General features: G+C 52.1%; 1 protein-coding gene across 1 annotated transcript in view; it reads right to left on the reverse strand.

Moving 5' to 3' along the window:
• Positions 1–13,237, reverse strand: part of HS3ST4 (heparan sulfate-glucosamine 3-sulfotransferase 4) — a 390,110-nt gene extending 376,873 nt beyond the window's left edge. The window contains exon 1 of the mRNA XM_060648814.3: positions 11,959–13,237. Within this exon, the coding sequence (XP_060504797.2) occupies positions 11,959–12,692 (734 nt within the window). The 5' untranslated portion in view covers positions 12,693–13,237. The remainder of the gene's footprint in view (positions 1–11,958) is intronic.
• Between the last annotated feature and the right edge of the window lie 1,330 nt (positions 13,238–14,567).

The raw sequence follows: 14,567 nt of genomic DNA on the forward strand, positions 1-14,567 counted from the left end.
TAACCAACCAACTGAGCCACTCAGGTGCCCCCCTGGGATCTTTACGCCGTCGGCCCCAACCAACGTTTGATGTATCCGTGCTACATAACAGTTTCTGTAAATTAAACTTAGTCTAAGTTTATGAGAAGAGTGTCCTGTATTTCAGGCACTCCCTGGAGTGCGACGTTCCAGAAAACCAATTACCTGGGGGAATTCATGAAAACGTGCGCAGGTTAGTAACAACTGAGGCGCACGGACCACGCAGATCAGATCCGAGCACATCATCACCGTTCTCTCCTTGCAAAACCACCGTGGCATTCTTAGAGGCTGTGATTCCCATTTTAGAGATGAGAAAACAAAGGCTCAAAGGATGCACACAAAACAAGGTAGACACGGCCTCACATCCTGAATTTCGGACTGCAGGTCCCGCTTTTGTTTTCAAAACCCCACGCAGCTTCGAGGAGTCAGAGCGGCCTGTGACAGGGGCACTCAAGGCCGTCTGCCTCCAATGTCCTCAGCTCCAAGGCCCTGCAGAAGCCTTAACCTGGGGGCAAAGGGGAGGGTGTACCTGTACCTGTAGTGAGTAACAAATCCAACACGAGGCCTCTGTGTAACTGTTTAATTACTAAAAGGCGAACAACATAGTTCTGATCATGCGTTTGGAGAAACGGAACCCAAATCATTCTTGGCACATAACGGTCCGTCCGAAATAACCCAAGCCCTTCTAAGACGCTGTCGGTGACACCTCCAAAGGCCACGTGTTACAGTGAAAAGACACCTGCCTTGAGACAACCCACCTGTGTGACCGTGGCACTGTCACGGGCCCTTCTGAACGTCGGACTCTCTGTGTACAAGTGGGGTAAGAAAGCTCCTCCTTTGTGAGGCTGCTGTGGGGACCAGAGGAGACAATGTTGTGAGCTGTAGGGAACCTTCTGGGGAGACTGTCTAGCCCACACAGCTGGGTTGAGTGGGTTTCTCTTTCTTGCACCCAAAAATAGGCTTTGCAAAAATAGCATCGCGAAAGAGCCTAGAACAATTCCTAGCCAGAGTTCCCAAGAAATGTGTTCTTTCTTTCCAGAAGCCTGAAGTTTTGCAAGAAAACTTAGCGCACGGAAGGCACTCCTTGTATTCACTGGTTCACTGATTCAAGATCTGTGCTTCATCAGCCGCCACTATGGAGCGCCTACTGTGTGCCAGGCACAGCTCTGGGTGCTGGCACATCAACAATGGACAGGACCCCTGGGCCCTTGTAGTTCTCCTTCCAGCAAGAGCGAAATGCGTTAATTCGGGTGATCTGGGAGGGTCATACATGCTGTGAAGAAGATAAAACATCGGACAAGCTCAGACACAGAAGCAGGTTTTTAAAAAAAACTAGATAGCTGGGAAATGTCGTTTTGAGGAGAGGGAATTTAAGCCAACGTCTGAAGGATGAGCGGACACAGGTAGTTTAAAGTCTAGGGGCAGAGTATTCCAGGAGGAGGGAACGGGGGCGGGGAAAAAAGCCACTTAAGAGGCCCCCGGGGGTGGCTCAGTCCATTAAAGGTCCAGCTCTTGGTTTCAACTCAGGTCACGACCTCGCGGTTCAGGAGTTCGAGCCCCGTGTTGGGCTCCAAGCTGACAGCACAGAGGCTGCTTGGGGTTCTCTCTCTTTCCCTCTCTCTCTGCCCCTCCCCTGCGAGCGTGTGCTCTCTGTCTCTCAAAATAAATAAATAAAACTTAAAAAAAAAAACCCATCCCTCAAGCAGGAACGAGCGAGGGCCCACGGCAGGAAGGAGGTCACTGCCAGTCTGTTGCTGGGAGCAGATCCCCCACCCAGCCCGTCCTGCACGTCAGTTAGTCCATCTGCGTGTGGAAACCAAGAGTGTCTGGCAGAGAAAGGTGTGTAATTAGGACTCACTCCCACACGGCTGGAAAGACAACCCTTCCGGGGGACAAGAGCTTCGAGACAAGTAAGAGAAGATGCCATGTGTTTGGGGCCAAAGCCTTGGGTCTGAAGCCCAGCTCCAGTGTCCCGGGCCAAGGACTTGCCCTGTTTGGGCATTAGTTCACTCCCGTGGGAGACACCAGTGATGACAGGACCCCGTCCCAAGGTTCCACCTGCACGAAGCCAGTGCCTGGAGAAGAGCGGACATGACCACGACGCGACAGTCACCCCCCACCCCTGCCCCAAACCTTCATCTCCCTGTTCCACTGAAAATAACCATTACTAATCCCCGACTTTGTGTTTCGCCTCGTGGATCTACATTTACTAATTCACACCCATCGGAATGTTAATCCACACCTTGGCACGGCCAGACCACCCTTGAATTGGGGATGTAAGGCCGCCAGCTGCCCCAGCAAGGAATTGTTACTCGGCGTCTAAGTCTGAACGGTCACAGTTGGTTTTCCACCCTCTTCTTGGTCCTACAGAACGTGCGAAGTAAGGGAATCCTAGAAACGAAGTCCAACATTTGGGCCACGTTCAGAGAAACAATATCCTCAGACGACTTTCGAACATGCCTGACCTCCACCTGGCAGTTCTACCGTCCCGTACAGGGAAGACCATCTCTGGAATCCCAATAAAAAAGAAGGAGAGGGGGAAGAAGAGGAGGGAGAAGGGGAGGGGAGGAGGGGGGAGCGGATGGAAGAAAAAAGACATCCCATCCTAGAGAAACAAGTCCTCTCCTCTCTGATGCCCCTTGGTGAAGTAATAGAATTTTGTTCGTACAACTTTTGCTAAATGTATTCCTAGTTGTTTCATTTCTTTGGTCGCTTCTAGAAATAGAGTATTTTCTCTCCTTATACTCTCAACACGGTTGGCGTAGGCATATAGGAAAACTCTAGGTTTTGCATAGTAATTTTCTTACCGATCCCCTTAATGAATCCCATCGTTGTTCCTAATAGATTCAGGGATGGACTAGTTATCTTGGGTTTTCCATTAAAAGATGAAACTGGGGGCCAAGGGGAAAATTCTACCTCCCCCTTTCTCGTTCTGTTTCTCATCCAAGTGCATTATCTTATCAAATTCCTGAAAAAAGGTAAATAACAGTGATTGTTACGGGCACGGGCGTTCTGGCCTTGTTTGGAATTTAGCGGGAATGTTTTTAGCGTTACACCATTAAAGATAACGTTGGCTTCAGGGAGGATCCTATTTTATTAGCTGGTGTTCTACACACCAGGAATAAATATTTAACATTATCAGCTGTATTTTGGGCAGCCATAAGGTGAACCACGGGATCGTTCTCATTTGCTCATGGTAAGAGCAGATCACATAGGGGCGCCTGGGTGGCTCAGTCTTAAGCGTCCGACTTCAGCTCAGGTCATGATCTCACAGTTTATGACTTCGAGCCCCGCGTCGGGCTCTGTGCTGACAGCTCAGAGCCTGGAGCCTGCTTCGGATTCTGTGTCTCCCTCTCTCTGCTCATGCTCTGTCTCAAAAATACAAAAACATTTTAAAAATTAAAAAAAAAAAAAAAAAGAGCAGATCACATAGTTTGATTGCCTAAGATCGAACCATCCTTCTATTCCTGGAATAAACCCCACTTGGCCCGAGCTTTCCGTACCTTGGAGTATAATCATTTACTTGTCCATTTCCCCATTCTCTAAGCTCCTGCAGACCACTGGTCATGACTGATTCATGTCTGACCTCAGCACATAGCTGACAATCAGTACACGTTTAAATAGTAAACAAATGAATGAATAACTAAAATAAAAATAACACTGGACCTCCCCAGACTAACCCTTCGTACCTCTTTCTTTTTTTATTTAAAAATTTTTAAGTTTATTTACTTATTTTGAAGGGGAGAGAGCCAGGGAGGGACAGAAAGAGAGAGAGGCAGGGACAGAGAATCCCAAGCAGGCTCCGTGCTGTCAGCACAGAGCCCAACGCGGGGCTCGAACTCACGAACCGTGAGACAGTGACCTGAGCCGAAATCAAGAGTTGGACTCTGCACCAACCGAGCCACCCAGGCGCCCCTGTACCTCTCTCTAAGTGAAAATACTCAGAAAGATCAGGCATCTGTCCCAGACTGGATTCTTCGTATGTTTAACAAACATGTGGTTTAACTGGCCCCCACTTCGAGCAACAGAACCCTTGAACACCTGGTCCTTAGGGGGAGACTATCCCCTAGTTTCAGTGAGACTAACTCTGTTTCCCTGCCCCCACCACTACCCCAACCTAAAAGAGTGACCACATCACCCGGGCCTGATTGGAGTATGGCACCCGGACTGCTGCAGGAGCGGGCTCATCACCCGACCTGGACCAGAGGAATCTCCAGGAATCTCTTACAGAAGCTCCTAAGAAAAATGACTTCCAAAAGAATTGATAAACATAAAATATATTTGTCTGGGGTTGCTGCTTACCTACTTACCTAAAATACGGTGAGATGACCTATCTGAGAATAAAGCAAGGTAGAGAAAACCATGGCAAAGAGCGGAAAGAGACAGGGGGCGCCTGGGTGGCTGAAACGTTTAAGCGTCCGACTTTGGCTCAGGTCATGATCTCGTGGTTCGAGGTTCAAAGCCCCACATCGGGCTCTCTGCTCTCAGCACAGAGCCCACCTTGGAGCCTCTGTCTCCCTCTCTCTCTGCCCCTCTCCAGCTCACGTGCTTTCTCTGTCTCTATCAAAAATAAATTAATTAAGAAAAAAAAAGAATGGAGGGGCGCCTGGGTGGCTCAGTCAGATGAGCATCCAAATTCAGCTCAGGTCGTGATCTCACAGTTCATGGGTTCAAGCCCCACATCGGCCTCTGTGCTGACAGCTCGGAGCCTGGAGCCTGCTTCAGATTCTGTGTCTCCCTCTCTCTCTCTCTCTCTGCCACTCCCCCATTCACGCTCAGGCCCTCTCTCAAAAAATGAATAAACATTTTTAAAAATTAAAAAATATGTATTTTTTAAAAATTTTTTTAAAAATGGAAAGAGACAGAGACCTAGTGATATCATTTGAGCCCCTGGATCCAGCTTTACCTGAAGTCATTATCCCCTAGATTTCCTAATTACATAAGCCAGTAAATTACCTTTTCTGTAGCTTAAGTTCAATTTCTATTACTTGCAACCAAAAAAAAAAACACTATCTAATTCATGCGTTGCTTTGTTTCCCCATGAATATGCTTTGTACATTCTTAAATAAAGGTTGAAAAAAAAATTAAAGTGAGGAATACTAACTACTGAGTATTAAAACACAAACATTCAACCGCCTGCTTTTAATTAATGGCAAGATGGGCTGAAAGGCTCCCTTAGTGAATTATAATTTCAGACTGAAATTCCCCAGACAGTTATAGAGGGAGCTTGTTAAACCGCAGAAACCAATGGAATCAAGAGATTACTTTAACAGGGCGGTGGTTCAATCGGTTCCAGAGATATCATCCATTATGCAAAACCAAAACCTTTAAAACTTCTTACCATACAACCCCAGCCATCTCTCATCCACCTAAAATCTCAAGGCCTCTCTCCTGACTCAGTTTAAAAGTGAAAATGACTGGTGCGGTCAACAAAAAGATAAAGAAAAAGAAATAAATCGTGTCATGACAGTTGGAGACCACCAGGGAAAGGAGCCAAATCTCAAGCCAGGGTGTTTGGCGGGGCCTTCTAGAACAGTCCTGCATTCTCAAATGCTTTCAGTTCTGCAGAAAAACTGAAGGCAAGCACGCCCTTGGCACTCTAGATGTCTCTGTAGCTTTCCAGGCCAAGCAGCATCACTTCTCCTGTAGGTTCAAGAAAACGTCAGCGCACAAGCCCGGAGTGCCGGCCCATTTCCCTACACCATCCCCTTGGTGAAGGATTCTGGCGGTGGTTACTTCGTGAAATCAGACTCTTCTCCTCCTTCAGCTCAAGTTACAATAGACCAAATTCTGGAATCTGGTTTTGATTATTCTCTAGAGAGCTACTTAAGAGCTGCTTCAGGGCTTGAAATCCCTCATTCAGACATAATCTTGAAATAAAAGGCTATATTCAAATGAAAAATGCATTACAGCTTTCTCTTTAGGACCTTTAGTACTTACGGGCAAGAAAAAAAGAAAAGAAATGCAGGAAAAGGAAGAATGGCACGGGGAAAGGGAGAGAGAGACAGGAAAGAAGGGGCGAGCGAAATTTCCTACATCATAATTGCTTTTGTTTTATCATCACATAACCCCTTTTGCAAGTAATATTGTGCCCATTCTACAGATGAAGTAATTGAGGCTTGGTGATCACAGGAGGAAGACGCCGTGGCTTCTGACTCAGAGACGGATATAAAAACATGCTCTGAAAAATGCTGCTTCTACCCTACTGGCTTCCTCCCTCCAAAAAGTCTAACACAGAAGTCGGTTCTAGGACCAAAGTATTTCCGTGGATGGACCCTATGGAGACAATATAGTCTCATCTAAAAAACGGAAAAAAAAAATGTTTTTAAGAAATTAACAAAGTAACCTGAGGTCCAACAGAACTAGCAACATGGCAGAGCAAAAGCTAGAACCCAATTATTCCATCTCTCAGGTCTTACTGAACCCACCTGACGGGAATCTATTTTATAGGTGCAATTCATCTATACGGATCACATACCGGCACTCCTGATTAATGAGGGAACAACTGAAGAGTTGTCCCGCCTTCAAGAAAACGCTCACTGGAAACAAAAGAGAAATTTATTTGTGACCTGTCTTCCTCGCCTCAATGTTCCTGTTTACATCCCGTTCCTTTTGTTATTGTTGCAATATATCTGGGAGGTATTTCCCCCCTGCTGTTGCAAAATCTGAAAAGGGGCGGAAAATCTACACTGAAATAGCACATGGAAGCCACAATTCTGGCAACTGCCAAGGGTATGGGTATGCCAGTTCCGAAACGAGTTTAAACCAGAGGTCGCAAACTGGTAGCGTATCCAGCCCACAGACGTGTTTTGTTTGTCCCACAGTGCTGGCCCACACAACGCTTTTAAGAAATTTTCATCTGTTTGCCAATGCTAAAAACCAAGAGCTTTCACATCAAAGCCCTTCTCTTACCAAGCGGAGGATGTGGTGATATCTGCACGTGGAAGGGGGTAGCTGGATCAGAGAGCAGTAGCCGTGACCTGTAGACAAGAGCACGCGCCCCAAGTTTCTCCCCGCCTGGTCTATTTCACTGGGTATCTGAGTTGGTGACCCGTGGCTGAAAAGGTCAAGCAGCTGTAGATTGCAAAGCCAACCAATCATTATCGGACTTTTCCCAAAAACATCCCCACTAAGAGACTCATCTGTCAATATTAGGACAGCTGTGATCAAAGGTAAAGTATATGAGACCAAAATGATTTGAGAAATTAAAAAAACAAAAACAAAAAAAAACAAAAAAACCCGTAGTTGGGTCCATTTGGATTTCTGCTCTAGGATACTCATTTTTTCAGAAAATACACTCACCTTTATTACTTCATTTATTCCTCCCAACAACCCTGCAAGGAAGGAATTATTCCCAGATAAACAAACTGAAACTGAGTGATGTCAAATCAGCCATCTCTCCAAAAATTATCCAACCAGTAGGTTGCAAAACCACATTTTGAACCCAGTTTTGTCCATCTACAAACGCTGTGCTTTAGGAATAATGAAAGAACACTGTATAAAGCCACAAGGCTTGATTCCACCTCAGGGCCTTTGCACCTGCTCTCCCCCGGCCCCCATTGGAAACCTCTTTACCCAGATCTTTACGTGACAGGATCTTAACTCTTTCACTTCGTTTGCATCACCCTCACAGAGAAGTTTTCCCCAGCCATCTGATCTAACGTAACACAGGCGTGCATACACGCACACACACCAATTTCCCTCTAGACCTCTACTACTCAAAGTGAGGTCCAGAGATCAGAAGTTAGAAATGCAGGCTCTCAGGCCCCTCCTTAGACCCGCTGAATCAGAATCGCGTATGTTAACAGCATCCCAGGTGATCCATACCCACTTGAAGTTTAAAAAGCACTGGTCCACTAGCCGCCCTGCCCAGTGGAAATATAACCTGAGTCACGAGTGTCGTTTTGAATTCTCTAGTAGCCGCATTAAAAATGTGAAAAGGACGGCTGTTTGCTGTCTCCCCTCCCCACCACCAAAATGTCAGTTTCAGGAGCACCGAATGCTTACTCACCGCTTTACCCCCTGTCCTGAAAACAGTACCAGGTACGTGCTAAGTATCATCGCATGTTTGTTAAACGTAAGAAGGTAGTATTTTACGTGGGGCGGGAAGAAAGTAGCACCGTGAGACTGGACAGATGTGGGCAGCTCAACCACGGACCAGCTGAGCAATCCTGGGCAAGGCACTGGTCCAGGAGCCACCTGTAAGTTCACAGCCCTCACCGTTACGCTCAGATGCGATAGGACAACTACAAAGCGCCAGCCGCTGTAAGTCACAGGTATTCCATAAACGCCAGAGCCTTTCCGGCGTCCTCCCTCGTTCTCTTTCCAGGTTCCACATGCACAGTGCTGCTGTGACCACGTTCCTCTGGGTAGCAGGAGCCAGGCCACGGGAACCGTCTTCCTGAGTGATTTTCCCCAGCCAGGGGGCTGAGCGTATTAACTGTTGGCAGCGAAGACAGCTTGAAACCAGGGAGGGTCGCTTCCCGTCGCCCTGGAGTCACACGGTCCCTCTACAGCCTGTAAACCACAAGGGAGGCAGCACCTCAAGGCAGCCCTGTCACCGTGATGAGTTCTGCTGGGTCGGCCCGCCACAAGGTCCCACCCCTTAGAGGAGTATGAGGTCTGTGCCCAGACACAGCTTGGATCAGCCCATTCTGAAAGGTGCATTGTGGCTCTGCCTTTTTCCGTTATTGGTTTGGGGGGGTGGGGAGCGGAGGGTTGAGTCTACCCCCCCCCACTCGTTAATCACTGGCCTGTGTCAATGCACCAAGGGAGGCTTGCTTCTCCCCAGCTTTTAACACCCCCCCATCCTAATCCATTAGTCTATCTTGCCCGGAAATCGGATGCACATGTCCTAATCTCAAAAGTGTTTTTAAATCACATTAGATCAACAGCAACGGGAGAAAGCAAAACCCGGATTTAGACATGACTGGTGCGACACCGAGAAAATAAAACTCCCAGGGCTGCTTAGCCGGGATGGGAGGAAAGCCCGAACCAGTGTCACCCAAGCACCTGCCCCACGTTCTTCTCCCTCTGGCTGAAAAAACCAACACCAGAAACACTCGCAGAATTAGCAGCCTATGGGGAAGTGCACGGCAAAGAAAAAGGAAAGAGAACAAGTCGGGGAGAATCAAAACCTCCCATCGGTCTGTGGCCCTCTCATCCGGCAAGCAGAGGAAGATGTTGCACAGACCACGCCGAGGGTGGGGAGCAAGCGTGACCGGTCAACTGTCCGACTCTTGGTTTCCGCTCGGGTCATGATCTCGAAGCTCCGTGCATGCCAGCCCCCTATCGGGCTCTGCAACGACAGGTGCAGAGCCTGCTTGGGATCCTCCCTCTCCCTCTCTCCGTCCCTCCCCCACTCGCGCTGCCTCGGTCTTTCTCAAAATAAATAAATAAACGTAAAAAAAAAAAAAAAAAAAAAAAAAGGTACGGTTGGACCAGAGACACAAGAGGAAGGGTTTCTCTTACTGGTCTGACCTGATGGCACTCTTTCCTCTTGTACATTATAATGAGGATGTCATCCCTCTTCCTCCAAGGGAGAGAGAGAGAGAAGAGCCTGAAGAGAGAGAGCCTATGAAAATCCCACAAACAAGCTTCCAAGCACTGCTGTCCCTGGTGAGAGGCTGGAGAGGTATCCAAGCAGCCCCGGCACACTCCCAGGGGCCCCAAGGGGTTTCTAGAAGACTCAGCAGCCAGGTCGGGGTGGCTAACGATACCCTCTGCCTTACAGAGATGCTTCTCGGGCATTTGCAGTCAGCACCACTAAGCACTATAAGGATCTGCCATGGGGGAGACACTGGGGTAAAGGATGGGGCACCCAGAGAAATCGTATGGTCCTCCCAAGTGAGGATCAAGGGAATCTGCCCGTGTCTTCAGTAGAACAGTTCTGCAGATGGGTACCAAACATTCACGCTCAGCCCTGAACACCACACCAGGGATGGCTGGGAGGACCACAGCGCTGGGATAGTACCTTCCACAGCCATATCGTAGCAGTCTCCACGCCTTCTCCTCCCAGCCGCGGTACGCAAGAACATTAAGAAAACCTGGCATCTCCTAGCTCCTCGTTCAGAAAATCCCCCAGCCCCGTGGACGGGACCTCCTGACCCACATTCCACCCTGCAATCCTTCATCAAACTTTAAGTCGTCTGAATAAAACACTCCCTTTTCTATTTCCAGCTGCTGCAAAGCAACCCTAACACATGTTGGAAAGATGTGATCTTTATGCCTCTCTCTCCCCCGAAAGGGCACTGGACACTTCTCCTGAGATACACAGCTTTAAAATTAGAATTGGAAAAAGCCACCGTTTCCCTCGTAGGGCCGAAGCTACCCCACGGCAGAGACCAGAATGCCCCCCAGCCAAACCAACCAAGCCAACGAAACCAACCAAACGCAGCCCTCCCAGACATCATACCCCCTCTCTATTTAGCTGTTGTTGCACTAATCATTCTAACACCTTTTTATTTATAATCGCAAACTGGAAGCCATGACTTGTGATGTTATAAATACTGATTTTCCAGTTAAATTAGGCATTTGCTGTTTTATGTTTTGATAGGAAGGGGCTGTTTGAAGCCTCCTAAAATATTGCAATTAGTTCTCACTGTTGAAACAGACAAGACATTAACAGACACATTTGCTGTTTCGGTTTAATGTGCTGGAATGTTTATGCCTAAGTGTACTTCTCTCAAGCTTTGAAAGCATAAGGCATGTTTTTTAAAGTGGAAGAAATCAATCACAATACACCCATTTATTATCTTTTTTTTTTTTTTAAGTTAAGCTATTTCTAAAACTTTCCCAGGCTGTAATTTAAACTTGGAAAGCACAGCTCTTCAACAGGAAGGAGACTTATCAGGAAACAATCCTTGTATTTTACCTATTGCCTCGGTTAAGATGATAACATCACTTTAGCTGACAAAGCCTGTGTTTCTGTTTGACAATTGCAATTAATTACTGAGATGCAGCCGAGATGGGGCCAGCCATCCAGATCTGTTTTCCAAAGAGATAGAAAACCAGAGGAAAGAAGCAAAGAAAAAACACACCCCCAAAAAAGCAAAGGAAGTTTGCATTTTAGCATCTACACCAGTGTCGTGTTCAATGTTATGGCTGGCAAGAAAGCTGGATTATTAATTTACGTTACCTGCACCTAACTTTCTACTCCGCTCTTCTCCCTTTTTCTCCCCACTGGCAGAGGGTGGAAAAGGCGAGAGGTGAACATTTCACAAGACAGAAGCTCCAATCTGTAGCGAAGGAGGCGCGGGTTACAGAAAGGGCACGGGCACGGGGCGTAAAAACTCACAGGGCACCAACTGGTGCTCCCAATGCAAAACCTACCCAGCGGGTGGATAGAAAGTTCTGGAGATGGGGGCACCCTCCGTCTTTACTAGAAAGCCAGAACTGGCCAGCATCACCTTGTTTAACCGTTCCCGGGTCATTGGGCTCTAACCTGAAAATACTAAAGTTGGATTCCAGCCACACAAATGCGTTTCAGGGCGATTCTGAGACATTCCAGGGGATCTCAAAGCCCCTAGATCAATCTCGCTACCCTGCTTCATCCGCCCCGCCGGCGTCCCCACACACGGAAGCGCAGAGCCCCGCCAGAGCCAGGGCTGGGAAACACCCCGCGGGCACGAAGGCTGGGGATTCCCAGGCTCGGAGCTGGGCAGATTCGGAAGGCACCTCCCCGGACGAGGAGCCTCGAGGCGGGCAGGGCAAGGCGACACCTCCACCCCTCGCCCTGAAATAGAGTCCTCCTTGACCGGCGTCCAGCCCCTCGCCGCCGCTCCCCCAGAGCAGCCCCCGCCGGGGCTTGACAGAGCCCTCGCTGGGGCCAAGGGCCCCCGGGACCGCGGCGCCCGGGTGTCCGAGAGCCCGGAAAAGCGGCGGCTCGCCCTGCGGGTCTCGCCGCGCGTCCACCCCCTCCCGCCGCGCCCAGGGTCCTACCTGTACCACTCCAGCCCCTTCTCGTAGTTCCTGTCGAAGAAGTGCGGCTCTACGCCCACCGCCCGCACGTCCGGGTGTACTCGGATCGCCTCCAGCAGCGCGCGGGTCCCTCCTTTCTTGACCCCGATGATGAGCGCCTGTGGCAGCTTCTTCTCCCCGTAGTCGGGGGTGCTGGCGGCGCCGCCCCTCTCGCTGCTCCCGTTGGCCGCTCTCCGGCCTGCGAGCTCCTCGTCGGTGGTGCTGGACTCCTGCGCTTCCCTCTCCAGCAGCGCGCTCTGCGCCGTGATCATCTCGCCGGGGGCCAGCGGGGTCCGGAGCCAGGCGTCGCGGGCGCCCCCGCCGCCGCTCGCCAGCCCCCAGCCGTCGGCCCCGGGGGCGGCGGGCTGCTCGGGGGGCTCGGGCGGCTCCCCGCGGCTCGCGTTGTCCGGCGGCGGCGGCGCGGGCGGCTGCGAGGGGGCGCCGAGGCGCACGGGGGGAGGCGGCAGAGAGGGTGGCGGCGGGCTCGGCTGGGGCTCGGCGGCGGCGCCCGGCGGCTCCTGCAGCGCCAGGGGGAACTGCAGGGAGCCCGAGCCGCCCAGGAGGCTGTAGCACAGGTAGGTGACGGACAGGGACAAGGTGCACATAAAAAGCAGCTTGCGCGCCGGCGGGCCCTTAGCAGAGGCGCCGGGCGGCGGCGGCGCGGCGAGAGGTGGAGGCGGAGGCGGAGGCGGAGGAGGTGCGGGCCACGGGGCCATCGCGGCTCCCGGCTCGCGGCGGCGGCGGCGGCGGCCCCCGGCGCTGCCCGGACATGGTTTCAGCCGCCGCCCCCGCCGCCGCCGCCGCCGCTGCCCAGCCGCCCCGGCTGCATGAAGCGACGCCGCTGCGCCCCCGGCCCTGGCCGCTGTCCCGCTGCGCCGGGGGGGAGCCCGGCCGCATGGCCCCCCCCCGCCCCACTCTTCCCGCGGAGTCCGGGCGGCCCCCCCCCCCACCACCACCACCCCCCTCAGCCGCCGGCAAGGGGACCGAGGGGGGCGCGCGGACCCGCCGGCCGCACCTGCTCCGTCTGCGGCGCCCCCGCTTCCCCGGCTCCGCCGCGGCTCCTGCTTCAGCCCCGGCCGCCGCCGCCGCGCGCTGTTGCGGCCCCGAGTTCCTTCCCCGCTGCTAACTTTCTGCCGGGAGAGCGGAGAGGCGCGGAGGGGAGGAGGAGGGGGGCCGGGCGCGCGCCCCGCGCCGCCGAGGGAGGGGGAGTGCGCCTCGCGCGCGCCTGCGGAGGGGGGCGCGGAAGCGGAGGCGTGCGCTGGGGCTGGGGCGCCCGGGAGAGCGGAGATCGCGCGCCCCCCCCCCCTCCAGACACACGGCGCACTGGAGGCGTGCCCCGCCCAGCCCCGCGTGCCTCCCTCTCCCCGGGGAGCCTGGGACGCGGCGCTCTCCATCCCTCTCCCGATACTTTTAGGGACACGGAGACCGGCGCCAGCCGCCGGAGCCGCGCAGCGGGGAGCTGGGGGCCCGAGGACCGAGAGCTGTCGCTTCCCCTCTTCCCCTGGGACTCCAGGCCGGCTCGGCGCGTCCCTGACCCGCCTTCTCTCACCCCGGATATCCTCCTGCCGGGGGTCCGGCAGTGATTTCTTCTCCGTTTTCCCCCACAAACTTCCATCTTTCCAGCCTCCCCATCTTCTGGGTGGAGTTTTGACACAGACCCCCAGGTTTCCCAGCCCCAGAGCTTCCGCCTCTGTCCCGCCACTGGGTGACTGCGCCCTCTGCCCCCGAAGATGAGGCCGTCCCCTCCCCGACACCCTTCACGACGCGTACACCTGCGCCCCTTGGGGCGGGGGGCATTAGCGCTAAAGGAGTTCCGATTTCCCTGGACTGGGATAGACTGAGCCCGTCATCGCTCTGAACGCCTAATGAGCAGAGACAAGTTAGGCTGCAGGGTGTCCGTGTGCATCGCCTCCCTGAATTTTTTTTTAAGTATATTTTCTTTGCCGAGAGATTGCCATCCCTCACCTCCCTCTCCTGGGGGGAATGGTAAACATCAGAAGGCTCTGGAAGATTGAAAACTAGACACTGCTCCCCGCGGCCTTTTGCTCAGGGAGGTGGCGGCATGGGAGGGAGAGGCAGCGGGATCAGCTGAGGCTCTCTAGGGAGCCCTGCTTCCTGGGGACGGGGGAGGGGGGGCTGGCCGCGCACACCCCCGGGGCCCGGCTCTCCCAGGCGCTGGCTCCGGTGAGTCCTGTTTACCGTGCTAGCCGCCGCTGGGTGCCTGGTGGGTCTGCTTTCCCAGGGCCGGCTGATGTGCTTGGCATCTCCGGTTTTGTTTGATCGCATAATAGGAACAACAGTTGAAAGAAAATGTATATAATGTCTAAATATTAACTAGATACCTAGTGCCAAAGAGGGGGGAAATGTTAATCAAGTACGATGAAGAACACGGACTTTTCCCTGAGTGAACAAAAGCTCACTGCTGCTCTCAGCTGGACATGAGTTTCCTTCACTGCTGCTTTCGCTCAGATAAAGATTATTCCTTTATAATATATTTTTTATGGTGCACTGGAGACCTCTGAAATGCAGAGTCTGGTGTCTTGTAAATCATTCCCTGTAACTAGGGACGCTTTTTCAAACACCACACAACT

Source organism: Panthera onca, chromosome E3 (assembly GCF_046562875.1).
Source record: "Panthera onca isolate mPanOnc1 chromosome E3, mPanOnc1 haplotype 2, whole genome shotgun sequence".
Taxonomy (NCBI): Eukaryota; Metazoa; Chordata; class Mammalia; order Carnivora; family Felidae; genus Panthera; species Panthera onca.